The sequence below is a fragment of the Phyllostomus hastatus genome, unplaced genomic scaffold (assembly GCF_019186645.2).
Source record: "Phyllostomus hastatus isolate PE091 unplaced genomic scaffold, TTU_PhHast_1.1 phas_contig_38, whole genome shotgun sequence".
Taxonomy (NCBI): domain Eukaryota; kingdom Metazoa; phylum Chordata; class Mammalia; order Chiroptera; family Phyllostomidae; genus Phyllostomus; species Phyllostomus hastatus.
Genome location: NW_025333869.1, coordinates 13,449,143 through 13,476,324, shown reverse-complemented (window position 1 = coordinate 13,476,324; position 27,182 = coordinate 13,449,143). Strand labels below are relative to the sequence as shown.

The 27,182-nt window shown below is 37.3% G+C and overlaps 1 protein-coding gene across 7 annotated transcripts in view; it reads left to right on the top strand.

Moving 5' to 3' along the window:
• Window positions 1-27,182, top strand: part of CCSER2 (coiled-coil serine rich protein 2) — a 222,862-nt gene that overhangs the window by 41,699 nt on the left and 153,981 nt on the right. For 6 of the 7 annotated variants that reach the window (XR_006786035.1, XM_045841927.1, XM_045841931.1 and 3 more), the window contains exon 3: window positions 2,868-3,064. The exons of the other annotated variant lie outside the window; for it this stretch is intronic. Coding sequence is in view for 5 of the 6 variants with exons in the window: in XM_045841927.1 (XP_045697883.1) it covers window positions 2,868-3,064 (197 nt within the window). In the remaining variant the exon portion in view is untranslated. The remainder of the gene's footprint in view (window positions 1-2,867; window positions 3,065-27,182) is intronic. 7 annotated transcript variants of the gene reach the window in all.

The window sequence follows — 27,182 nt, the reverse complement described above, 5'->3', positions numbered from 1 at the left end:
CTTTCCCCTCTTTTGACCCTCCCCCCGCCAGCTGATAACCCTCCACAGGATCTCCATATCTATGATTCTGTTCCTGTTCTGCTTGTTTGCTTAGTTTGTTACTTGGATTTAATTATTGATAGTTGTGAGTTTTATGCTATTTTAATGTTCATCATTTTGACCATCTTCTTTCTCTTATATAACTCTCTTTAGCATTTCGTATAATAATGGCTAGGTGAGGATGAACTCCTTTAGTTTTACTTTGTATGGGAAACACTTTATGTGTCCTTCAATTCTAGGTGATAGCATTGCTAGACAGAGTATTCTAGGTTTTAGGTCCTTGCTTTTCATCACTTTGAATACTTCTTGCCAGTCTCTTCTAGCCTGCAAAGTTTCTTTTGAGAAATTAGCTCACAGTCTTATGGGAACTCCCTTGTAGGTAACTCTCTGCTTCTTTCTTGCATCTTTTAAGATTATCTCTTTATCTTTAAATTATGGCATTTTAATTATGATGTGTCTTGGTGTGGTCCTTTCTCCATCCATCTTGTTTGGGACTCTGTGCTCCCTGGACTTGTATGTCTATTTCCTTTACCAAATTAGGGAAGTTTTCTTTCATTATTCTTTATTTTTATTTTCTTTTTATAAAATATTTTATTTATTTATTTTTAGAGATGGGAAGGGAAGGAGAAAGAGAGAGAGAGACATAAATGTGTGGTTGCCTCTCCTGTGGCCCCCACTGGGGACCTGGCCCAAAACCCAGGCACGTGCCCTGACTGGGAATCGAACCTGCGATGCTTTGGTTCACAGCCCGCGCTCAATCCACTGAGCTACACCAGCCAGGGCCATTATTCTTTTAAATAAGTTTTCAATTTCTTGCTCTTCCTCTTTTCCTTCAGGCACCCCATATGATTTGGATGTTGGTGCATTTAAAGATGTCCCAGAGGTTCCTAACCCTGTTCTGGTTTTTTAAAAACTATTTTTCCTTCTCTTCTGATTGAATGCTTTTTTCTTCTTTATGTTCCAAATCATTGGTTTGATTCTCAGGTTCATCCCCTTCACTGTTGGTTTCCTGTAGATTTTGCTTTATTTCACTTAATGCAGCCTTTGTTTTTGCCTGAGTCTTTTTTATGGTGTTGATGTACCCAGTGAGGTCCTGGAGCATCCTGATAACCAGAGTTTTGAACTGTGCATCTGATAGGTTGCTTATCTCCATTTCATTTAGTTTTTTTTTCTGGAGTTTTGTTTTGCTCTTTCATTTGGGTCATATTTCTTTGTCTCCTCATTTTGGCAGCTTCCTTGTGTTTGTTTCTGTGTATTAGGTAGAGCTGATGATTTGATTCCCCTTCTTAGCACACCTGTTAAGTTGTATGGAGCAGAGACTTAGGTAATCATGAGGGCAGGGCAACCCATGCCTCCACTCTTGCTCCGTGTTTGGGAGGTCTTGCAGAAGGGACAGTACCACTACCTGGCCTCTGGAGTTTTGTCTGGGAGGAAGTTGTCTTCCCACTTGCACTTCACTTTCTTCCCATATGTCACTGGTACCCCTCCAGCTCTTGCCCTGGTGCTGAATCTGAGAGGACTTGGGTCTGCATGAGTCCTAGGTCTGTTTTGGGCCCTTTAAGAGGGCACAGTTTCTTCTGCTGCATCAACCCCCACTGGTTTTTACAGCCAGAAGTTATGGGGATTAATCTTCCTGGTGCTGAGATCCTGGGCTGAGTGGTCTGTTCTGGGCCTGGAATCCCTCTCTCCTAAAGTATTCCTCCTATATTTTATCCACAACACGTGGATGTGAGACTGCCTGTTCCCGTCTCTGCAGCACATTTCCACACCTCTCTGTACCTCTCCACGTCTCTGCCTCTCCTACCCGTCTAGATGAATGTGGCTTCTTTAAATCCTTAGTTGTCTGACTTCCACACAGCTCAATTTTATGACACTTCTTGGTGATATTTGTTTTGTAGTGTAGCTATATTTCTTGCTGTAGTTGTTTATGGAGGTGAGGCATGTTTATGCCTCCATCTTGATCAGAAGTCTGGCATGCCATTTTAAACCACCTCTTTTCTTAGGGTAATAGATCATTGCTATTTTTTAGGGGTAAAACTATACCAAAGGATAAGTAAGCAGTTATGTCTAATCTAATGAATTTTCTTATCCTAGGAAATTTTAATTTTTTAACAGGAGACTTAGATTTCTTGCTAGAGCAGTCTTTATAGGTAATACTTTCAGAGGAGCTTTATTTTTTTAGTTAAGGAAAGTGAGATAGCATATGTTAAACATTTCCTCTTATTCTTGGTTTTCTTAGCACTGAGTGCCAGAGAAAATTTATCCTTATGCTCATATAGCCTGAAAGAAGAACAAACTGAAGGGATTGGATAAAGGCATGTGGCCTGGTCAAGGCACTGGGCCATACCTGGAGATGTGTATAACCCTTGACTGTGAGAGAGTGTTCTAGTTAGGAGTGTTTGCCAGAATAACGTTTTTCCTTATAAGGAGGTATCTATGAGGTTAAAAAGATATAATATACAGAGGGAGGAGTTTCCTGGCTAGTACTTAAATGTAAGTATCGTAGGAAATATTAAAGGAATATTAGGCTTTACTTACATTTCTAGAAATGTTGTAGAAGGGAAAGATGACCCAGTGAATTTTCTTTGTATCTATTGAGAAACATTTCAGTAGGTTATTTTCAAGATTTCACCTTTGGATTTATTTATGGTTTAGAAGTTAGAAAATGCTACGGGTATGAATGCTTTGCTAAATTTTTTGCTATAATATATCAAATTATCATTTTATAATATTTGTAAAAACAATTTGTATTTTTGGAACCTGAGAAATAATTATATTTTGTGAATTAATAACTGTTTCTCTTTCTCTTTTTAAAAAACCAATTGAAGAAAGGAGTGAATGTACGAAACATAATTCTGGGAATAACTTGATTTCACCAGATACAGACTACAGAGTTGGTTCTTCATTTGAACTCTCTCCATCTGATAGCTCTGATGGAACGTATATGTGGGATGAAGAGGGCTTGGAGCCCATTGGAAATGTCCACCCAGTTGGGAGCTATGAGTCCTCCGAAATGAACAGCATAGTATGTATGGAATTCTATACTCTTTTGGGATGATTTGTTTGCCTTACTGTAGCAAGGGTGTGATACCTTTTGGCATCTCTGGGCCACTCTGGAAGAAGTATTCTCTTGGGCCACACATTAAATACATTGTGACATGTAATCACATGTCACATGAAAAAGTTCTCATAATGTTTTAAGTAAATTTACAAATTTGTCTTAATCTGCTTTCATAGCTGTCCTGAGCAGGATGCAGTCTGCAGGCTGCAGGTTGCACACTCCTGCTAGAGAGACTTGTGATATTGATTGAATTATTTTTAAGTTAGTGAACTACTCTCCTAGTTTGAGAATGGAAATTTGTATCCATTAAGGGCCTACAAAACATCTGGTCTTAATACACAATAAAGCATATATTTGTGTCACATGGCGTGGTTAAATAAGTGTACTCTTATACACACATTTGTAATACGTACATATATACATAGAGACATTTGTATTCTTCAGGTTAAGGTAGGCTAATGGTTCTCAAAGTGGAGAGAAGGGCAATGTCAAGAGACATTTTTGGTTGTCTGTCACATTGAGGGGTGCTATTGGTAAATAAAGGGCAAACGCCAGGAATGTTGCCTAATGTCCTGTAATGCACAGGACAGCACAAATAGCAAGGAAGTATCCAGCTCAAGATGTCAGTAGTGCTACATTTGAGTAACCCTGGCTTAGGCTAGGCTCGGTAACATTGTGCCAACTCCCAGGGGCTTAACACAATAAAACATTATTTATTCTTACAAAGTTTATTGTAGGTATGAACAACTCTAGAGCAGCCTCTTAAGTGCTCTAAGCTGTTTTACCTTGAGACTTTACCATCTTCTTCTGAGGCCCTGTCTTGTCACTACTGGGGTGGTAGAGGAAGAGTGCCTGAGTCTCAAACATGCAATTACTAGCTTTGGCCTACAGATGGCACATGGAACTTTCACCCCACAGCTTGTGACCCAAACTAATGTTTTGTACTTCTTTTGTAATAACCAATTTTCCCACGTGCTTGGAAGGCAAGGAAACCAAATATGGGTGAGTACTAGACGACCTGCCATGCATATTTATTTATACATGTGTATTTTAAGAAATGTTGCAAGTAATGTGTATGATATACCATATGTTTAAAGTGTACTTGGTGTGTTTAAAGTGACTCTTCTACTTATTTATTATATAAAATATGATTTTTCAGTAGGTGTATGGAAAATTGGCAGGCTTTGTGGGTGTATTAAATTCCAAGTGGATTTCAGGCAATGCAATTTTTTTATACTCATAAACCTGTAACTTGGAAAAAATAACCATTGTTAACAAAGTTTCATTAAGTTGCACAAACATAAAGAGATTACAGATTTAATTCATCTAATAGATGAATTAATACTCTATCCTATTAGATAAAAGAAGTTAAGAAAATATTACATTTTAGGGTCTTATGTGCTTATTACTAGGATTCTTTAAAGCAACCATGATTGAAGTAGAAATGAACATTGTGTCCAGCAGATGGCAACAATAATCCACTTAGTACTTGACATTTCTCAGAAGGTTCTCCACATTCAGTTCACAGTTCCTGTAACTTAATGACAGAATAGCTTTTGACAGTTCATAATGCACCTGGATTGACCATTACTAGTTTTTAAGATTTTAGGTCTTCTGGTCTAAAAGGGAGGCAGTCTGAAAAATAATGGAGGATTGATGGCAGAAGTTGAAAAATGTAAGATATACTGTGATAGTGTTTTCTTCTAAAATATTTGTTTTCTAAACTTTAACATTTAGAGCTACAAAGCCATCTGGAAGTTACTCCTGTGCATGGTGTGAGGTAGAGGTCAAGATTAATTATTTTTTTGAAAATTCATCTTTCCTTCTCTCTACTCTAAGGTTATTTTTGTCATATATTTTTTGACTCTTTTGGTTCATTGGTCTCTTTGCTTATCCTTATGTCATTGCTACACTGTTTTATTTACTGTAGCTTTAAAATAACTATCAACATCTGGTAGTGTAAGTCTTCCATCTTTGTTTTTTTCCAAGATTTGCTTAACTCATCTTTTTCAATCTATGTAAATATTAAAATGAAACTGTCAATTTCTGCAAGAAACCTGCAGGAATTTTGGATGGGATTACATTGAAATTTTTGATGAATTTGGGAAAAATTGACATACTTACTATAGCAAGTCTTCCAATTCATGATGTATGTCAATACTTGTTCTATTTATTTGGGACTTTAGAAATATTTTTTGCTAATGTTTTGTACTTGTCTGTAAAATTTTATACATATTTGCTCTATTTTAGGTATTTGATTTTGTTGTTATAAATACTTCAAATATTTAAAGTATTTAAATGTACTTTACATTTTTGTTTTTTAAGTTTGTGTTGTGTGTGCAAATATACTTGATTTTTGTATTTTGACCTGTTTTTCCAGTGACCTTGGTAAATTCACCTATTATTCTAATAATTTGCCTGTGGATGTGAATTCTACATGTACTGTACAATCATACCACTTGCAAAGTCTCCATTACCATCCCCTCCCCTTTACTACATTTGTTAGGACCTCTAATATAATGTTGAATCGAAATGATGATAGAATTTCAGGAAAGTTAATAGTTTACCATTTAAGTTTATATATATGTGCATGTATGTTGGGGGGTGATCAATAGACATCTTTTATCAGATAAGAAAGTTTCCTTTTATTTCATTTACTGAATTTTTGTTGTGAATGAATGTTAATTATTACCACATGCTTTCTCTACTATTGACATTATTCAGATTATTATTATTCTGTTATATATTTGCTGTTAGTGTGGTAGATTGCATTTCTTGATTTTCAAATATTAATCTACTTTTTCATTCCTGGAATGAATTCACTTGATTGTGATGTATTATCCTTTTAAATGTTGTTAGAATTGGTTCCTAATACTTTATTTAGGATTTTTGCATTTATGATCATGAACAAGATTTTGCACTCCTGCTCCCTTTCTCTCTCTCTCTCTTTTTTTTTTTTGTCACATTTTGGTGTCAGTGTTATTCTGACTTCATAAGTGAGTTGAGAAGTGTTTTCCTGTTTTTTGTCCTGTGCAAGAGTTTATGTGCCCTTGATGTTACTTCTTCCTTGAAGGTATAAAGGAATTTGCTAATGAAACCTTTTGACTTTGAAGTTTACTTTGTGAGAAGGTTTTTAATAACAGATTTTATTTTTAAGATAGATTTTGGCCTGTTAAAATATACATGTATATTTCTTTTTGTGTTGGCTTTTGAGAATTTGTCAGTTTCATGTGAGTTGTCAGTTGTTGCTGAAAGTTGTTCAGAATTATCTTATTAACATCTTTATAGTAGTGATGTCCACTTTTTCATTGCTGATATTGGTAATTGGTGATCCTTATTTTTTCTTCATATCAAAGAACCAAATTTGGGTTTTGATTTTTGTGTATGTTTACTATTTTTTTATCTTATTGATTTTGGCTCATATCTTTATTTCCTTTCTACTTTCTTTTAGTTTGATTTTGCCTTTTCTTTTCCAAACTTTTGACATGAAGTTAGAACATTGACCTTTTTCAGCCTTTCCCCCTCAAATATGTGCATTGATGTCACATAAAGAGAAGGCTTTAGTACATAGTAGATAGTGTGTTCAATAGCATTATAGTAATAAATGTAACAGTGGGCTTCTTTTAATGTGTTTGTCTTTAAAACAGTGAATTCTAAGCCATGTTATATAGGCCATATTTAGTTTTTTTAACTTTTAATACACTTATCTGTGAACAATGCATAATACTGCTTTGTATGTGTGTTTTACAACTAACTTAAGTGATGCATAATGTTCTGCAATGTTTTTAATTCAATTTTGTTTGTGTTACATGTATATGTATATTATAGGTGTAGCTTGTTCATTTTTACTGCTGGATAATATGTATAATATGCTATATAATATTATTTAAATATAGCAGTATTTCTCTGTTCCCCAGCTAATGTACATTTGAGTTATTCCTCAGTAATATTAAAAAACATCAAGACATTGAAGCAGTGAACAGTCTTATTCATGTGTCTTTGATGTACATGTCAGGGTTTCTCTAGGATATAAAGCTAGGAATACCATTAATGGATCAGAGGATATATGGATCTTCAGCTTTACCAGATGTAGTCAAGTATCTCCCTAAACTAATTCTACCAGTTTATGCTTCCCAGAAGTGAATGAACATTTTTGTTGCTTATCATCTTTATCCTAATTGCCAATATCTGATTTTTACAAATTGTAGCCAGTCTTGTGAGTGTGTCATTTTAGTTTACATATCTGTTACTATTGTTATCATTTTTCATGTTTTTACTGGCTGTTTGGTTTCCTTTTATGTGAATTACTTACTTTGCTAAATTTTGTTTTGTTTTTGGTTTTGCCTTTATTTTTATTGGTAAGGAAAAGTTTCTTTTGCCTAAATTGAATACTTATTAAGAGTGTCATAAATAATCTTCTCTCAGCCAGTGGTTTCTAACTTTGTTTATTATGCCTTTTACCATACATAGTTTTACATTTTAATGTGATTAAACTATGTTTTTATTTATGGGTTTTGTGTGTTTGTGTGTAAGACATCCTTTCTCATCCTAGGGCTATACAGGCATTTTCTTTTTTTAAAATATTGAGAGGCAATATAGCTCAGTGATTAAGAGTCAGGGTTCTGGAGCAAGCTAAATTAAAAAATTCCATCTCTGTCATGTACTAGCTGTATATCTTGAATTCTGTATGTTTGTTTCTTTTCTAAAAATTAAAATGGAGATAATTATCATGGGTACTACTATAATAGTACCTACTGGTATCTCCAGGGCTGATATTAGAAATTACACACTGAAATGATGTAGCAGCCATGTGATACTGGTTTTGAGTGTTTTGAGTATCTTTTCTGAATAACTCATGGGGTTGCTATGAACATTAAAGAAGATCATAAAGATAAAATATGTAATGTCAGGGATATAGAGCTCAGTAAATGTTAGCTATTTATTATTATTTTATTCTAGTTGCATTAACTTTTTTTTACATTTAAGCCTTTAATCCATCTAAAGTTGGTATGAAACATAATGGTTTACTCTCATTAATATTCCTCCATAATATACTTGGGGAGAAGAATAGACTTAACTTAGCAGTCCTGAGATTGCCTGTTCTTAGAAAGGCCGGCTCTTTCTGGTAAACAGTTGCTTTATAGCACAGGTGACAAACATAAGGCCCGTGGGCCGAATCTGGCCCTCCACCTTGTTTTATCCAGCCTGGTACCTTGTTTCTAACCAGATGCAGTGCTGAGCTCCTTTCCCTTACTTAAGGAATAGTTACATTTATGCAGTCCTAAAATTACATTGGGCCCTTTGAAGGAAACTGTGAAGCTGATGTGGCTCCTGGTGAAAGTGAGTTTGACATCCCTGTTCTACAGTGTTATAAAACTTTACCTGAGTGATCAGAGTGTCTCTCTGTGCCTGAAGTGTCTAACAATGTGGCTGATGCTGAGCACATGCTTTCCTGCTGAGATTCTGGAGTTTTGGTATGTGCTAAGTAGAAGTGCTGATGTAACTAGCACCAATTAAAATCACCAAATTTCTTAGGAACATCTATAATAGATAACACTTTTCATGTCTTGTCCCTGCTTATTTGAGGACTTAAGCACCACCTATGTGGATTTCACTGGGAGAAGACTCTTGGAAGCTTTATACCTGATTTTCTTCAGTTTCACCCCATGTATCTTTTTCTTTGCTTATTTTGTTTTGTGTCCTTTTGCTAGAACAAACCTTAGCTTTGAATATGACTCTACTCTGAATCCTGTGATTCTTCTTTGTGAATCACCTAACCTGGGGGTGGTCTTGAGAACTCTGACACAGGTACTGATTTGAACTTTTCTTTGTTCATTACATGGCAATATCTTTTTTTATTCATCATCTTTAATATTTTTATAATAATACTTTGAAGTAGCTATGGACCAGTTACTAACTCCTGTTTCAGATTTGGATGCATTTCAAAGTAAATAGATACTGGTAGATTGGGAATGACTTTACTAACTATTATATTCTGTCTGGTAGTCTTGATTTTTAGCCATGTATCTATCTACTCAGGATAAGTGAGCATTTTTTAAACTCAATAAACTTTTAATATCTTTGATATTTAACTTTTTAGAAGGTGAAATATAACAATTTCTTCTAGTAGGAATTATCAGAATCATATTGTACAATACTTGCAGAATTTTAGGCAAAAACAGTTTTTCCTCTTGTAAACTCAGTGAGCCATACTCAGAACCCTCTTTGCTGCAGTGTTGTAACCAATAGGAGAGCTCTCATTGAAGAGGACTTGGAACTATTACAATGTTATCATTATTCTAATTTCCTAACACTAAAATATATAGGAATCATCACATGGAGTCATTTTATTTTTGGTAGGATATTTATAGGAAGCCTAAAGAAGTAGTTGAACCAGATAATCCCTGAAAGTGTCTAGTTTTCTTTTTCTGTTTTATTAGCCTTGACTTATCTTCACATAGTAGGTAAGTTTAACCTTCTTATCATTTAAATAGAATCTTTTTCACTTTAAAATTTAGATTCCAACTTTTGCTTGACTATTTTTGACACACCAATAAGTAACTATACCTTCATTTCTTTTTTTTTTTTAGTTTCCAACTGTTTAGAGATTTCAGTTATTTTTTTTTAAATTGTTTTATGGTTGTTCAATTATTGTTGTCTGCATTCCCCCCCGCCACTCCCCCCTACTGTAGCCAAATCCACCTCCCTTCCTTGCTTTCACCCCCACCCTTGGTTTTGTCCATGTGTCCTTTATAGTCGTTTCTGAAAACCCTTCCCTTCATTATCCCCTCCCATCTCCCCTCTGGTTACTCTCAGATTGTTCTTAATTTCAATGTCTCTGGTTATATTTTGTTTGCCTTTTTCTTTTGTTGATTAGGTTGCACTTAAAGGTGAGATCATATGGTATTTATCCCTCACCTCCTAGCTTATTTCACTTAGCATAATGCTCTCTAATTCCATCCATGTTGTTGCAAAGGATAGGCACTCCTTTCTCTCTGCTGTGTAGTATTCTATTGTGTAAATATACCATAGTTTTTTGATCCATTCATTTGCTGATAGGCACTTAGGTTGCTTCCAGTACTTGCCTATTTTAAATTGTGCTGCTGTGAACGTTGGGGTGTATGGGTTCTTTGGATTGTTGTTTCAGGGTTCTTAGGATGCAATCCCAGCAGCGGAATTAATTGCTGGGTCAAAGGCAGATCCATTTTCAGTTTTCTGAGGAAATCCCATAGTGTTTTCCGCAGTGCCTGCACCAGTGTTCAGTCTCACCAACAGTGCACTAGGGTCCCCTGTTCTCCACAACCTCTCCAACTCTTGTTTGTTGATTTGTTTATGATGGCCATTCTGACTGGTGTGAAGTGGTATCTCATTGTGGTTTTAAATTGCATCTCTCTGATGGCTAGTAATGCTGAGCATCTTTTCACATGTCTCTGGGCCCTCTGTATGTCCTCCTTGGAAAAGTGTCTGTCCAAGTCCTTTGCCCATTTTTTAATTGGGTTGTTTGTTTTCCTGGAGTGGAGTCTTGTGAGTTTGTAACAGAACAGGGGCCAAGTGGGAGTATGATATACTATTACCGAAAGGACCCCCTACTACGTTCACTTGTCTGCTGCCAGAGGAAAGATGTCTCTCAATGCCAGAGATTTGTGAAAAGGAAAAGAAATGTTTATTTAAAGCTATACAGACTTAAAGAAGTGACCTAATGTCTTCATTAAAATATTAAAGTCCTTTAGGATACCCACAGATGCACACAGTGCTTCCTTCTTCCTCTGCCCTAAACTGGGGTACCATATCTCAGGAAAAGAAGTAGACATCCGTAATTCAGGCTGCCAGCACCATCAGCTGTGTCTCTGTTCAGGATCTCCAGCTAATCCAAAGCCATGTGGCACCTTCTCATGGCCCATCAACAAGGGTCTTTGTACCCTTCTTCCAGGCAAAGTCTCTCCTGCTTCCTAGGTCACGTGACCAAAGGGAGCACCCCAAAGCCACGTGGTCCTCTTCTACCAAAGCTGTGGGGGTCCCCACTCTGGCCAAAACCTTGTGGTTCTCTGTCACCAAGGCTGTGGGGGTCCCCTCTCTGGCAACACTGTATGGTTCTTCTCTCAATAGCTGCCATGTCTGGGTTTAAATTCTTACACCAATCTTCCTCTGTACCCCTATTTCCAACTCCTACAATCAGTTACACCTGCCAGCATTCCTGTATTATTCCAAGTTTACTGGGCTGCCATTGTGAGTCTGGGCAGGTGTGTCCCCATGTCATGGAGCTAATCTTGTCCAAGCTCTCACGCAGGTGCTGTAACCAGGGGTCCTGCCCCTTGCCAGTTTCATCTTAGGGGGAAGTCACTTCCATCCCCCTGGCTCAGAGTGTGGCCATAGCTATTTAACATATCTATGCAACCAGTTAAAGGTTATAGATATGTTAAAGGACCATGCCAGAAGTTAGCTGCAAGGTTGTTGCTGTACAAAATAGCCCTGCATGTTCCTGTTCCATGTGTCCCTTCCCCCAACTCACACTTGTGGAGGGAAGGGGTGAGGACATCCCTTATATCTTTCTAATATTTCCTGTACACCTTGAGTTCTGGACCCCACTCCAAATCCCTATTTGGGCCACCCTCTTGGCTGCACACTGTTTCAAGTTCTTTATATATTTTGGAGATCAAACCCTTGTCCAAGGTATCATTGGCAAATATGTTTTCACATATAGTTGGTTCTCTTTTCATTTTGCTGCTGTTTTCTTTAGTCATGCAGAAGTTTTTTAATTTGATGAGGTCCCATTTGTTTATTCTTTCCTTTATGTCCCTTGCTTTAGGGGACATATCAGTAAAGATACTTCTGCATGGAATGTCCGAGATTTTCTTGTCGATGTTTTCCTTTAGGACTTTTATGATGTCATGACTTATATTTGAGTCTTTTATCCACCTTGAATTTATTTTTGTTATACCTTCATTTGTTATAATGTTAACACATTTTTATTACACATTTCTTAAGTTTTAGTAAGGGAATGAACATCTAGATTTGAGTTTCTGCCTTGGTGACTGTTATTACTTGACTTTATTGAGACTTAAGTGTATACTGAATGTAATAATATTCTCAGCAATTGTTTATGTGGGAATATGAATTTCCTAGGTTATTTGTACTGAATTTTAGAATATTCTGTAGTCCATAACATAGCAGAAGAATATCAAATCTGGCTTGTATTTGCCTCTTTTAATTTTATTTTGAGGTTTTAAGAAAATCCCAGTTATTTTTAAAATTATTTGTATCATGGTCATACTGTAAGTTAATGTAACCTGGGCTATTTTACTTTAAGAGGATTACTGGGGATGTTTTAATTTCTTTAAAGTATATTTACAAATATTGTCTTGGAGGTGGTGGCAGTTTGTCTCCATTCTTCTTGTTTTTCACCCCATTTAACAGCCTTTCATACCACTGTCAGACTGTTTTCAGTAAACTCTGGTGAGATTATGGTAATGGTTCTTTAAATCTATATCCATGCAGAGGCCTTTTAATATACTGTGTCTCTTACTTGCATCTCTGTGCAAAGACCATTTGGCATTATTTACATTTTTCTAAATGCTCCCATTCAGTGCCTTTACCTATGGTGTTCTTTAGTCCGGCATGCCTTCTTCCCATGATTCCTCTGCCTACCAAGTTTATTCATCCTCCAAAGCTATATTCAGATTTCTCCTCTCTCCCCTCCCCCTAAAAGTTAACTGTTTGATGATGAAAGTCTGTAACACTTCTTAGACACACTCTGGTTTTCTACTTTTCTTCTTCTGAGATAAGTGAAGGCTGCCTCTTTTCATTTTTATTCCCTGCCCCCCCCCATACTGCCTCAGTGTATGTAGGTAGGTATTAAGTAAACAATTCCTTTAAGTTAGAATTAACCACTCCTTCCTTTCTGCTTCTAACCATATTGCTTTCTCCTAGTTTTAGCACTTTATTTTGTCTTGTAGTGTACTACTTTTTATTGGTCTCCCTACATGCAGTGAAGTACTTCTGAAGGTAAGAACACTACTATGTGTTATTTATCTTTCTTCCTATACAAAGATAGAACCTGTTGATATTTTGAAGTGAATTTAGAAGTCTGGATAGTAATGTGCCAGTGATGTGAATTATCTATGAAGTTTTTTATTTACTTTTGTAAAATTATTATTTTCTGATGTTTTTGTTACCCCTCCCTTGGGTTTTACCCTAGATTTGGCATCAATATTAAATTCCTTGTATTTATCTTTAAAATCTATTGTTTTTGTTTAGAACAAAGTCTCAGATTTTGTCCTGTAGTCCATAAGGCTATTTTCATGACTGAACTTTTAACCTTATACATGTTTGTCCTTTCTTTCACTGTTAATAATAGCCTTCTTATGATCATTTTTACAGAGGTCACTATGGAGACTGTTATTTTTTCCATTTATTCATATTAATGAAATAATGGGGAGAAGATTGGGATACATGGTATTGATCTCCACAAAGTGATGCACACACCAGTGTAGTTAGTTATACATATTAAAAAGCATAAAAAGTGCAAATGACTCTTTCCTTGAGCCGTCTGAGAGTTCCCTGCCTGATGTCTTATCACTTTTGAGATACTTTAATATATATTTCTTAGAAAGAACACCACTCTCCTATGGAACTATAGTAAACCATTCACATCATGAAATTAACATTGATACGTTACTACCATCTAATCCTCAGAAGCTATTCAAGTTTCTCTAGTTGATTAATAACATCTGTAGCAAAAATATCCCAAATTTTTAGCCTCTTTAGTCTCCTGGCCAGTGAGTGCTTCTTCCAGCTGACTTCTATGTCTTTTTCTTCTATATTTATCATTCTTTGAGCATTCCTTTGCTTTCTTGTACAAGATGTTACGGTTTCATTTAATACTTTTTCTGCTGTAGACCTGTATTCAGCCATTTATCCAAGAGCCCTGATTCTTTTTAATGGAAAATGCTGTTTAGAAGCCAAGTTGGGGGGGGGGGGGTTAGTATGCTCAAGGCTATTGAAAAGTTGCTGCTCCCAGGCATCTTCAGCAGCCAGAGGTAGAGAATATGTGTGTTATAGTTATTTCTGTGTTATCTATATATATTGAAAACTATGTGTTCACACTAATACCTCCAATTCTAATTCATCCCTATAGGATTCATTCTAGTCTGTATTTGTTATCTCCCATCTCTGATGGTGGTAAATCTGGCTTCTGTTATTCTTAAAATATTTACTTATTTGATCATGTAACTAACTGCCCTCCTTTGCTACCACTCACTCTTTCCCATTGATGCCTTTCTCACTTTTAGGCTCTAAAACACCTACAGTAGCCCACTGCCCTGCATGTGGATAGCCTTCCTGCTTTGTGTGGGCTCTGACTTCTCACACCAGTCCATCCCCCACATGTGTTCTGTTTACATTCTCATATCCATAGCCAGCCCTATGCCTAGGATCCTCCCTCTCTGCTCTCCAACATGAGTATAATCTAATTAGCTCTGGTGTGCTCAAGCACAGATATACAGAGCCAGCAATTTTCGACTTTTGTGCCATAAGAATTTTTAAAACATGCAATACCGGACTATTTAGTCAGGGGCACTGAGACCCTTTCCCTTAGATTGTCAAATTAAAAAACGACAACAGCAACACAATAACTGTCCAGTGTGAATGAATCAAAATTATACCTATTTTTTGGCAGATCAGCAAAAAATATATTTTTTGGTGTGCCACAAAATTTTAGTAATTCGTTTATGTGAGCCATGAGGTAAAACGAAAAATCGCTGTGCTAGGCCAACCTGCACACGATGCTCTTTTCACATTACTTGGGTTCTAATTCCCCATGTTCAGCTGTCTCTTGTGTGTATGCCTTCCTCACCTTGCAGTTTATGACTCTTCATGCATCACTGCCCCCACTCCCTATTGTACCTGCCAATTTGCAGGACTATTTATGGCGGTGTTCTTTGACATCTTAATAAAATAGATACAGTGTCAACATTCCCAAACCTGCAGGTGTATCTGTTTTATTACCAAAATCAATGACAAAAAGTTTTCATGAAAATTATGAAAACTGCTTCTAGATGTAATAAATGCTTCTAGATTTTTATAGGATCTGCTACAGATGTTTATGTGATTAATCTAGAAAGTTGGGTCTAGAAGGGTCCAGAGATCTAAAAGCTTCATTTTTCAAACACTGGCTAAAGTCAAAATTTGGTGTAATCTACTCTGATTTTTAGGAAATGTGAATTAGGTTATCGCAATGGTCAGTTTATAATTATTATCAATCAGGAAGGTACACAGCATCTTGCAGTAGAGAGATTTATAAGAATCTGGGATCAGCTCAATCCTAAAGACTTAAGAGACATTTGATTCAAAATTACTTCAATGGGGAAAGTATTACTATTTACTTGAAAAAATAGAGCACATATTACCACCTTTTTTGTAAATTTCTGTAGATAAAGTATACATCATTATTTGTTTTTAAAGAATCTCATTAAGGATGCTAGGCATTCTGATTTTTGTTATAGTTTTTGTAGTCATATTTAGATGTTATTGAAAAATACATTTATAAATCTATTGGTGTCTTAGTTTTCTCTTGTGACAAATTACCACAAACTTAGCTTAACATAATGCAAACATTATCTGACTTTTAGAGCTCAGTTCAAAATGGGTCTGGGTTTCAGTGGGCTAAAAACAATGTAGGCAAGGTTGCGTTACTTTTGGGTGCTTTAGAAGACAATCTGTTTCCTTGCCCTTTCTAGCTTCTAGAGGCTTCCCTCATGCTTGACTTATAGTGCCCTTCCATCTTCAGAGAGGGCAATGGCAGGTTGAGTCTCATACCATGTCTCTGTGACCTTCTGTCTCCCTCTTCCACTTAAGGGCCCTTGTGATTACATTGGGCCCATCTGGATAATCGAGAATACTATCCTTATTTTGAGGTCAGCTGATTAGCAATCTTAACTCCACCTATAATCTTAATTCCTCTCTGTCATGTAACGTAATATATTCACAGGTTCTAGGAATTAAAATTTGGACATCTTTGAGGAGGCTGTTATTCTGTTGCCTAACATAATTGAAGACATTCTTTTCAGTCCTTTAAATAATACTGTTATTAACTTAAAAATTCATTCTTCGAGGTTAACAAATTTAGTTTTAATAACTTGTAAATTTGATTTATAAAATAAATATTAAGTTATATGCACAATTTAGTCAAATGTAATTTTTCAGTTACGGTTGTTTTTAAATACATATTTTTTTGATTATGCTATTACAGTTATCCCATTTCCCCCCACTTTATTCCCCTCCACCACCTTTCCACTCTTATTCCCCCCACCCCTCCTTAGTTCATGTCTATGGGTCGTACAAGTAAGTTCTGTGACTTCTACATTCACTATACTATTATATACTATACTATACTATACTATACTATCCCATCAAGTAAGTTCTGTGACTTCTACATTCACTATACTATTATATACTATACTATACTATGCTATACTATACTATACTATCCCATCCCCCTGTCTATTTTCTACCTACCATTTATGCTACTTATTCCCTGGACCTTTTCCCTAATTCCCCGCTCCTGTTCCCTGCTTATAACCCTCCATGTGATCTCCATTTCTGTGATTCTGTTCCTATTCTAGCTGTTTGCTTAGTTCGTTTTTGTTTTCTTAGGTTCATTCTTGATAGTTGTGAGTTTGTTGTCATTTTACTGTTTGTATTTTTGATCTTCTTCTTTTACTTAGATAAGTTCCTTTAACATTTCATATAATGAGGGCTTAGTGATGATGAAGTCCTTTTGTTTGACCTTATCTGGGAAGCACTTTATCTGACTTTCCTTTCTAAATGATAGCTTTGCTGGATAGAGTAATCTTGGATATAGGTCCTTGCTTTTCATGACTTTGAATACTTCTTTCCAGCCCCTTCTTTCCTGCAGGGTTTCTTTTGAGAATTCAGCTGATAACCTTATGGAAACTCCTTTGTAGGTAACTGTGTCTTTTTTCTTCCTGCCTTTAAGATTGTCTCCTTATCTTTAATCTTGGGTAATGTAATCATGATGTGCCTTGGTGTGTGCTTCCTTGGGTCCAGCATCTTTGGGCCTCTGAGCTGCCTGGATTTCCTGGAAGTCTGTTTCCTTTGCCAGACTGGGTAAGTTCTCCTTCATTAAGTTTTCAAATAAGTTTTAAATTGCTTGCTCTTCCTCTTCTTTTGGCACCATATGATTCAGATGTTGGAGTGTTTTTTTTTAAATATGTTTTTCCCTTTTATTTTATTTTAATTGTTGTTCAAGTACAGTTTTCTGCCTTTTACCCCAATCCTAGCCCACACACCCCGCCCTCCACACCTCTCTCCTGCTTCCACCCCTGCCTTGTTTTTGTCCTGTCCTTTATACTTTTTCCTGCAAACCCTTCCCTTTCTCCCCTGTAGTTCCCTCTTCTCTCCCCTCTGGTCACTGTCAGCCTGTTCTCAATTTCAATGTCTTTGGTTATATTTTGCTTGTTTGTTTGTTTTGTTGTTTAGGTTCCTGTGAAAGGTGAGATCATATGGTATTTGTCTTTCACAGCCTGGCTTATTTCGCTTAGCATAATGCTTTCCAGTTCCATTCATGCTGTCTCAAAGGGTAGGAGCTCCTCCTTTCTTTCTGCTGCACAGAATTCCATTGTGTAAATTACCATAGTTTTTTAAGTCATTCATTTACTGATGGGCACCTATGTTGCTTCCAGCACTTGGTATTGTAAATTGTGCTGCTATGAACATTGGGGTGCATAGGTTCTTCTGGATTGGTGTTTCAGGGTTCTTAGGATATAATCCTCAAAGTGGAATTGCTGGGTCAAAAGGCAGATCCATTTTTAGTTTTCTGAAGAAATTCCATACTGTTTTTCATAGTGGTTGTACCAGTGTTCAGTCTCACCAACAGTGCACTAGGGGCCCCTTTTCTCCACAACCTCTCCAACACTTGTTTGTTGCTTTGTTTGTGATGGCCATTCTGATTGGTGTGAAGTGATATCTCATTGTGGTTTTAATTTGCATCTCTCTGATACCTAGCAATATTGAGCATCTTTTCATGTGTCTCTGGACCCTCTGTATGTCCTCCTTGGAGAAATGTTTGTTCAAGTCCTTTGCCCACTTTTTAATTGGGTTGCTTGTCTTCTTAGAGTGGAGTTGTGTGAGCTCTTTGTATATTTTGGAGATTAAACCCTTGTGTGCAGTATCATTGGTACCATATTTATGATTTCCCATACAGTTGGTTCTCTTTTTATTTTAATACTGTTTTCTTTAGCCGTGCAGAAACTTTTTATTTTGATGAGGTCCCATTTGTTTATTCTTTCCTTTATGTCCCTTGCTGTAGGGGATATGTCAGTGAAAATATTGCCATGTAGAATATCTGATATTTTCCTGCCTTTGTTCTCCTCTAGGACTTTAATGATGTCACAACTTATATTTAAGTCTTTTATCCACCTTGAATTTATTTTTGTGTATGGTATAAGTTGGTGCCCAAGTTTCATTTTTTTGCATGTAGCTATCCAGATCTCCCAACACCATTTGGTGAAGAGGTAATTTTTACTCTATTTTATGTTAGTGACCCCTTTGTCAAATATTAATTGACTGTAGAGACTTGGGTTTATTTCTGGGCTCTCTGTTCTATTCCATTGATCTATCTGTCTGTTTTCATGCCAGTACCAGGCTATTTTGATTACAGTGGTCTTGTAATAGTTTGGTATCAGATATTGTGATCCCTCCTACTTTGCTCTTCTTTCTCAAAATTGCAGCAGCTATTTGGGGTCATTTATGGTTCCATATAAAATTTTGAAGTGTTTGTTCTGTGTCTGTGAAATATGCCATTGGTACTTTAATAGGTATTGCATTGAATCTGTAAGTTTTTGTGGGTAGTATGGACATTTTGACAATGTTAATTCTTCGGATCCATAAATATGGCATATGTTTCCATTTGTTTGTGTCTTCCTTGATTTCTTTCTTCAGTGTTGTGTAGTTTTCTGCGTACAGGTCTTTTACTTCCTTGGTTAGGTTTATTCCTAGGTATTTTATTTTTCTTCTTGCTATGTCAAATGGGACTTTTTTCTTGATTTCTGCTTCTGCTGTTTCATTGTTGGTGTACAGAAATGCTTTTGATTTCTGGATATTGACTTTGTATCCCACTGTTTTGCCAAATTCATGAATTAGGTCAAGCAGTTTTTTGGTGGAGTCTATAGGATTTTCTATGTACACTATCATGTCACCTGCAAACAATGACAGTTTCGTTTCCCCCTTTCCAATTTGGATGCCTTTTATTTCCTTTTCTTTTCTGATCACTGTGGCTAAAACTTGCAATACTATGTTGAATAGAAGTGGTGAAAGTGGACAGCCTTGTCTTGTTCCTGATCTTAGTGGAAAAGATTTTATTTTTTTGCTCACTGAGTGTGATGTTGCCTGAAGGTCTCTCATATGTGGCCTTTATTGTGTTGAGGAATGCTCCCTGTATTCCCACTTTGCCGAGTGTTTTTATCACAAATGGGTGCTGTACCTTATCAAATGCTTTTCCCCCATCTGTTGATGTGATCATGTGATTTTTGTCTTTGCTTTTGTTTATGTGCTGTATTACATTTACTGATTTGTGAATATTGAACCATCCTTGCATGCCTGGGATGAATCCCACTTGGTCATGGTGTATGATCTTTTTAATATATTGTTGGATGTGGTTTGCCAATATTTTGTTGAGGATTTTAGCATCTATGTTCATCAGTGATGTTGGCCTGAAGTTTTCTTTCTTTGTTGTGTTTTTATTTGGTTTTGGGATTAGGATGATGCTGGCCTCATAAAAAGTGTTTGGGAGTCTTCCATCCTTTTGGATTTTTTGGAATAGTCTGTGAAGGATAGGGGTTAGCTCTTCCTTAAATGCTTTGTAAAATTCTCCAGTGAAACCATCTGGTCCAGGGTTTTTGTGTGTCAAGAGGTTTTGATTACTGCTTCAATTTCATCTGCTGTTATTCGTCTGTTCAGGCTTTCTGCTTCTTCATTGAGTTTTGGAAGATTATATTTTTCTAGAAATTTGTCCATTTCACCTAGGTTTTGAAATTTCTTGGCATACAGTTTTTCGTAGCAATTTCTTACAATCCTTTGTATTTCTGTGTTCTCAGTTGTAGTCTCTCCTCTTTCATTTCTTATTGTGTTTATGTGGGTCTTTTCTCTTTTTTTCTTGAAGAGACTTCTGAAAGGCTTGTCGATTTTGTTTATCTTTTCAGAGAATCAGCTCTTGGATTCATTGATCCTTAGAATTGTGCTTTCAGTCTCTATGTCATTTAATTCTGCTCTGATCTTGCTTATTTCCTTCCTTCTACTTGCTCTGGGCTGTCTTTGTTGTTGTTCCTCGAGTTCATGTAGATGTAGGGTTAGGTTGTTTGTTTGAAATGTGTCTATCTCATTTAGGTGGGCCTGTATCGCTATGAACTTTCCTCTCAGGACTGCCTTTGCTGTGTCCCATAAGTTTTGGGTTGTTGTGAGTTCATTTTCGTTTGTGTCAGAAGCTTTTTGATTTCTTCCCTAATTTCATTCTATTCATTGTTTAATAGCATGCTATTCAATATCCATGATTTTGATTGTTTTGGGTATTTTCCTTGAGGTTGGTTTCTAGTTTCAGTCCCTTGTGGTTGGAGAAAATACTTGGTATGATTTCAATTTTCTTGAATTTGTTGAGGCTTGTTTTGTGTCCTATCATGTGGTCTGTGGTTGAAAATGTTCCATGTACATTTGAAAAGAATGTGTTTTTAGCTTCTTTGGGATGCAAGGTTCTATGTATATTAATTAAGTCCATTTCATCTAGGGCATTGCTCAATGCCACAATATCTTTGTTGATATTTTGTTTGGAAGGTCTGTCCATTTTTGACAGTGGGGCATTAAAATCCCCCACTATAATTGTGTTGCTGTCAAGATCTTTCTTGAAGTCCTCTAGGATTTTCTTTATGTGTTTGGTTGCTCCTATGTTGGGTGCATATATATATTTAAAATGTTTTATGTCTTATTGGTGGATTCTTCCATTGAGTATTATGAAGTGACCTTCTGGGTCTCTCTTAATGGCCCTTTATTTGAAGTCTATTTTTTCTGATATGAGTATTTCTTTCCTGGGTTTTTTTTCCTGTCTGTTTCATTGGAAAATTTGTTTCCCGCCCTTCACTTTTAATCTGTGTAGATCTTTTGTCCTGAGGTGGGTCTTTTGTAGGCAGCCTAGGTGTGGGCCATGTTTTCTTATTCATTCAGCTATTCTGTGTCTTTTGATTGGAGCATTTAATCCATTTATCTTTAAGGTTATTATTGATAGGTACTTACTCATTTTCATTTTTATCCCTGTGTTCCCCTCTCTCTCTCTCTTTTTCTTCCTTTCCTTAAAGCAGTCCCTTTAGCATCTCTTGCAGAGATGGTTTGGTGGAGGTGTATTCTTTTAGACTTCTTTTGTTGGCCTTCTGTCTTGATTCAGAGCCTTGCTGGGTAAAGTAGCCTTGGTTGCAGGTCTCTGGTTCTCATTCCTTGGAATATTTCTTGCCATTCTCTTCTGGCTTGAACGGTTTCCACTGAGAAGTTAGCTGCTAGCCTTATTGGGGCTCCCTTGTATGTTACTTCCTGTTTTTCCCTTGCTGCCTTTAATATTCTCTCTTTGTCTTGAAATTTTGCCATTTTAATTTTGATGTGCCTTGAGGTGGGCCTTTTTGGGTTCCTCTTGATTGGGACTCTCTGTGTTTCCTGGATTTGTGTGACTTTTTCTCTCATCAAATTAGGGAAGTTTTCCATCATTACTTTTCCAAATAGGTTTTCTATCCCTTGCTCTTCTTCTTGTCCTTCTGGTATCCCTATTATATGGATATTATTACGTTTCATATTGTCTTGCATTTCTCTTAATCCCTCTTCATTCTTTCTGAGCCTCTTTCTTTTCTTGCTCTTTCTTGGTGTTCTTTTCTACTTTGTCCTCCAATTCGCTAATCTGGTCTTCTGCTGTCATTCCTTGTAGTGTGTTCTTCAGTTCAGAAATTGCATTCTTCATTTCCTCTTGGCCCTTGTTGATAGTTTCTATCTCCTTTTTCATGTTTATATAGTTTGCAGTGAGATTGTTGTAGCTTCCCTGTAGTTTCTGGTAGCTCATTGTGAGTTCATTGAGCTTCCTGATAATCATTGTTTAGAACTCAATATCTGATATTTGAGTTGCCTCTATTTCATTTAGCTTTTTTTCTGAGGCTTCCTCCTTTCCTTTCATTTGGGGATTTTTTTTTGTTTGTTTTCCCATTGTTTGTGAGACTCTTCTTGTTAGCCTCACCTTCTTAAATTGATCTGTTCTGACTCCTTGGGTTTATGGCATAAACTTCTCTGGTAGAACACCTGTGAGATTCAGTGGTGCCGTCTCCTTGATCTCCCAAGCTCACTGGTCTGGGCTGTCGTTTAAGTTGGCTTTGTGTTTTTCTTTGGGTTTTGATTGTTGTTGGGTCTTTCCTTGGCGGTTCCTTCCTACCAGCTAGTTAACTGAGGGTCACTTTGTCCACCACCTCTTGTATTTTGTTTTTCAGGTGTGGGCAGGTAGTGTTGAAGCTGGTTTCCGTGTGTATATGCTTTTGAGGATTCTCTCTTGCTCTTGTTCAGTTGTATGTACTGGGTATTTTCTCCACTATTTAGTTGTCTTTCCAGGTAGGTCCTGGGTTGAGTTAGTGAGGCTTCAACTTTCTCCTTTACCAGCTTCTGTTGTTATCTGTTAGTCATTCCTTTGTTGTTGGGTTTCCTCTTCCAGCAGGTATGCTGGTGTTCACAGCTTCCACCTACTCTTTTTTGTGATCAGTTGGAGGGGGAAGGCAGTGGTTTAAGATAGCAAGAGTGTATTCTATAATATTTACATTATCAGCCTGTAGAGAAGAGATAGGAGATCCTTTGTCTGTGTATAGCGTTAATCATGATATTCCATCCAACTAGCCACTTTCTGAAAGGGTGTAAAGAAGATAATATTCTTGTGGGGAAGAAAGGATTGTGAGTTGGATCTGGAAAGCATTGAGCTTGTGGGAGGTCAGATCCTGTGGTAAGGTGAGAGTAAATGATACAAAATAAGTGTCATGTGTGAGAGAATAGAGTTAACCCCAACAGTAATAGAGTTCAGGGAACCATGAAATGGGCTAAGATCTGGGAGGGGTGCTGTGTAGTATTTAAGATTGTATGAAACAGGTATTATTTACAATAATAATGGAGGAACAATCTTATGACATGTCTGTGTGATCTAGATAACAAGAATAGGAAGTATCGTACCTTGAGTAGTGTTCTAATGGAATACAAGTGAAGTGAAAGACAGTAAATTAGCAATATAGTATGAAAGCGAGAACAAGGGAAACCAGTCAAACAATATAATTTAACCAGCCAAGCAAAGAAGACTAAACAGAAAAAAGAGGAATACAAAAATACTAATAAAATAAAAGATGTAAGAATAATGAAAAAATAATAATACAAATATGCAATAACTTGCAAGTACTCGAGTAGAAAAGTGAAATTTGTCTCACTATCTCACCTATTGGTATGCCCCCACATTGGGTCTAACTCTGGTCTTTTCACAGGTTCAGGGGTTTTTGTATCACTTGTGGGTATTAGAAAAAAGAGGAAGCGTTAAGATGGGAGAGAAAGAATGAAGAATAAAACAAGGAAGGAAGGAGGAAGGAAGGAAGGAGGAAGGAAGGAAGGAAGGGTTAAAAGATAAAAAAATAAAAATAAAAAATAAGGAATTACTTAAAAAAAAAAGTCTCATGCTGGCTTCAAACTGGCCAAACCAGCTTTGCTGGTGTTTGTGGCTGCAGCAGGCTGAGGAGTGATTGGTTTTGCTTTTCTCCTTTCCTGATCTGCATTCAGTCATCCTCCAGCACAGTTTCCCAGCAGTCTCTAGTCCTGCAAGTTCCATAGGTTCAGGCATGTACTCTCCCTGGGGCTGTGTGGACGCCGGGCCTTCCTTAGATCGCACTCTCCCTGGGTTGCAGACATGCGAACTTAACCAGGCACCTCCAGTCCCTCAGGTTTGGTCACACACTCTTCCCAGGGCTACGGGAGTACACACAGGGCCTTCCATGCCACCTCCAGACCTTGGCGAGGCTGGGTGGGGAGGAGGGTGGAGTGGCTGCTCCAGGTGAATTCCCCAAACAGTGTCTCTTTTTTCACTTTTTCTTTTTGAGAAATTCCTTCTCAAGCTTGCTGCTCCATACAGAGGCCTGGCCTCTTGCATAGCCCAATTCTCCAACTAGACCAGGGACTATCTGGGTCAGGGCCCATCACAGCTCAGCTCTCAACTCTTGCCAGCCGGTGTCCACAGACTCCGTGGGTGCTCATAGTCCCTGTGTGTTTGCCACTTAATCCTTATTTCCCTCTCTTGTGACTTCGAGCAACCAGGCCTTTCCTGATGCTCCTCAATCCTTGTTTGTCAGGGAAGGGAGCCGTTGACCTGGCTCTCTCCCAAGAACCCTGTGGTAGACCTGGCGGGCGCTGGGCCTAGCGCTGCAGCCACCGTTGTCCCAGCACTGGTCCCTGGGACCATATTGTCCTGAAGCACTCTCCTTACCATCTGGTTTTTCAATGTCCTCTACAATTTTTGGTCTCCTATCTTCATATAGGCTGGGGTACTGTTGGCTGTTTGCTCTGTTCCTCGGTAGGTCGGCTAGGTTTTTCTCCCGTGTGTAGGGGGAAGTGGCATCTGCTCCCTCCTTCCTCACTGCCATCTTCCCAATTCTCTAGATATTGGACTATTTAAAGTTGTCATAGAGGTTCCCAAGCTTCTTTGTGTGTGTGTGTGTGTGTGTGTGTGTTTTTTGTTTTTTTTTTGAATTCTTGTTTATTCATTCTGTTCTGGTTGAATATTTATTTCTTCCTTCTGGTCCAAACCATTAATTTTAGTCCTGGTTTCCTTCACTTCCCTGTTGTTTCCCTCTACATTTTCATTGATTCCACTTTTCAAAGCCTTCACTTTTTCCTCTGTTTTGTGACCATACTCAACCAATTCTGTGAGCATCCTGATTATCAGTGTTTTGAACTGTGCATCTGATAAGTTGGCTATCTCTTCATCGCTTAGTTGTATTTTTTGGGGAGCTTTGATCTATTTTTTATTTGGACCATTTTTTTTTTGTCTCGGTGTGACTATTATGTAGTAGGGGTGGAGCCTTAGGTATTTGCCGGGGTGGGGCAATCCAGGTCACTGTGTTGTGGTACTGTATGTGGGGGAGAGGTCTGAGAAGGAACAGTGCCTCTGTTTAGCTCTCTGCTGGCTTTCAGTTACTTCCATCACTACCCACAAGAAAATTGGGCCTTTCTGGAGCTGGTTCTCAGGTGGGTAGGTTTGTGTATGTTCTAGGACCCTGTGGGTCTCTCCAGCAAACTTTCCTGTAAGGCTGGAAGTTTCTCCTGCTGCCTCAACCCCCACAGATTTTTTTCCAGTCAGAGGTTTTGATGTTTTATTTACCTGCACTGGAACCTTGGGTTGTGTGGCCTGTCTTGCTCCCTAGTTGTTCCCCCTTTTTTATCTGTAGGCAAGGTATGACCACCTGCTCCACCAGTCTCCATCTTGCTGTGAGTCCTCTCCACCCCAGCTGCCTGTCTCTGCCCCTCTTAGTGGTCTGGATGAATGTTTCTTCAACTCTTTGACTGTTGAACTTCCATACAATTTGATTTTCTATTAGGTCTGTGTCGTTTTTGTTTTTAAATTTGTTGTTGTCCTTCTTTTGATTGTGCAAGGAGGCACAATGTGTCTACCTACACCTCTATCTTAGCCGGAAGTCCTGCCTTTCCTCAGTTTTTCACTTAAGTTCATCTAAACTGATGGCATAGTTATTCAAGTGGCCTTCACTAAAGATTGTTACTGTGATAGCTAATTATAGGTTTTATTATTTGGAGATATTTTCATTCTTAATATTTGTTTTGATATGATGATTGGAAATAACTTATAGCATCTTGTATATATGTGTGTGTATGTATTAGTATTTTCTGTGAATTGACATGGAATTTAAAAATGACTCATTTCTAAGAAAGGAAATTAAGAGTAAATAGAATGATGAAATCATTGGCCTTGTTTAGATTTTAGGTATTTTCAACTCTGTTTTCTAGGGAAAATAATTTATAGACACTGACTTGAAAATAGTAGCCATTACTGTCAAATAAATTTTGAGTTGGCCAAAAAGTTCATTTTGTTTTTTCCATAAGATGACTGTAGTAGTGCTTAGTTGTCTTTAACTTCACTCAGCACAGTTTTGTTAGATTGTATTGTGGCAGCTGTCATATTAGCATGCATTTAAAAAGAAAAAACTTCAAAATTATTGAATTTTTGTGAGGCCATTTTAACATTGAAGATGGAAGAAAACACAATATTTTTTGACATATTATGCTTTATTATTTTAAGAATGATAAAAATGCAACTGAAACACAGAGAAAGGTTTGTGCAGTGTATGGAGAAAGTGCTGTGACTGACTGAAAGTGTTAAAATTAGTTTGTGAAATTTTCATGCTAGAGATTTCTTGCTGGATATTGTTCCTTGGTTCAGTAGACCAGTTGAAGTTGATAGCAATCAAATGGAGATGTTGAGAACAATCAACATTATACCACATGGAAGGTAGATGACATACTCAGAATATCCAAATCAAGTGTGGATCACTTGAAAATCATTTTCACCAGCTCAGTTATGTTAATTGCTTTGATGTTTGGGTTCCACATAAAGTAAGTGAAAAAAAACCTTCTTGACCATATTCCCTCATGCCACTCTCTGTTTAAATGTAACAAAAACATTCTGCTTTTAAAACATTGTGACTGGTGGTGAAAAGTTGATACTTTACAATAATGTGGAAGAAGAGATTGTGGGGCAAGTGAAATGAACCACCATTACACCAAAGGCCAATCTTCATTCAAAGAAGGTGATCTTGTGTATATGGTGGGATTGGAAGGCAGTTCTCTATTAGGAGGAGCTCCTTCCTGAGAACCAAATGATTAATTCCAACAAGTACTGCTCCCAATTAGACCAAATAAGAAGCGCCTGGAATTGTTCAACAGATAGCGCATAATCTTCCATGAGGATAATGCAAGAGTGCATGTTTTTGGATGACCAGGCAAAAACTGTTACAGC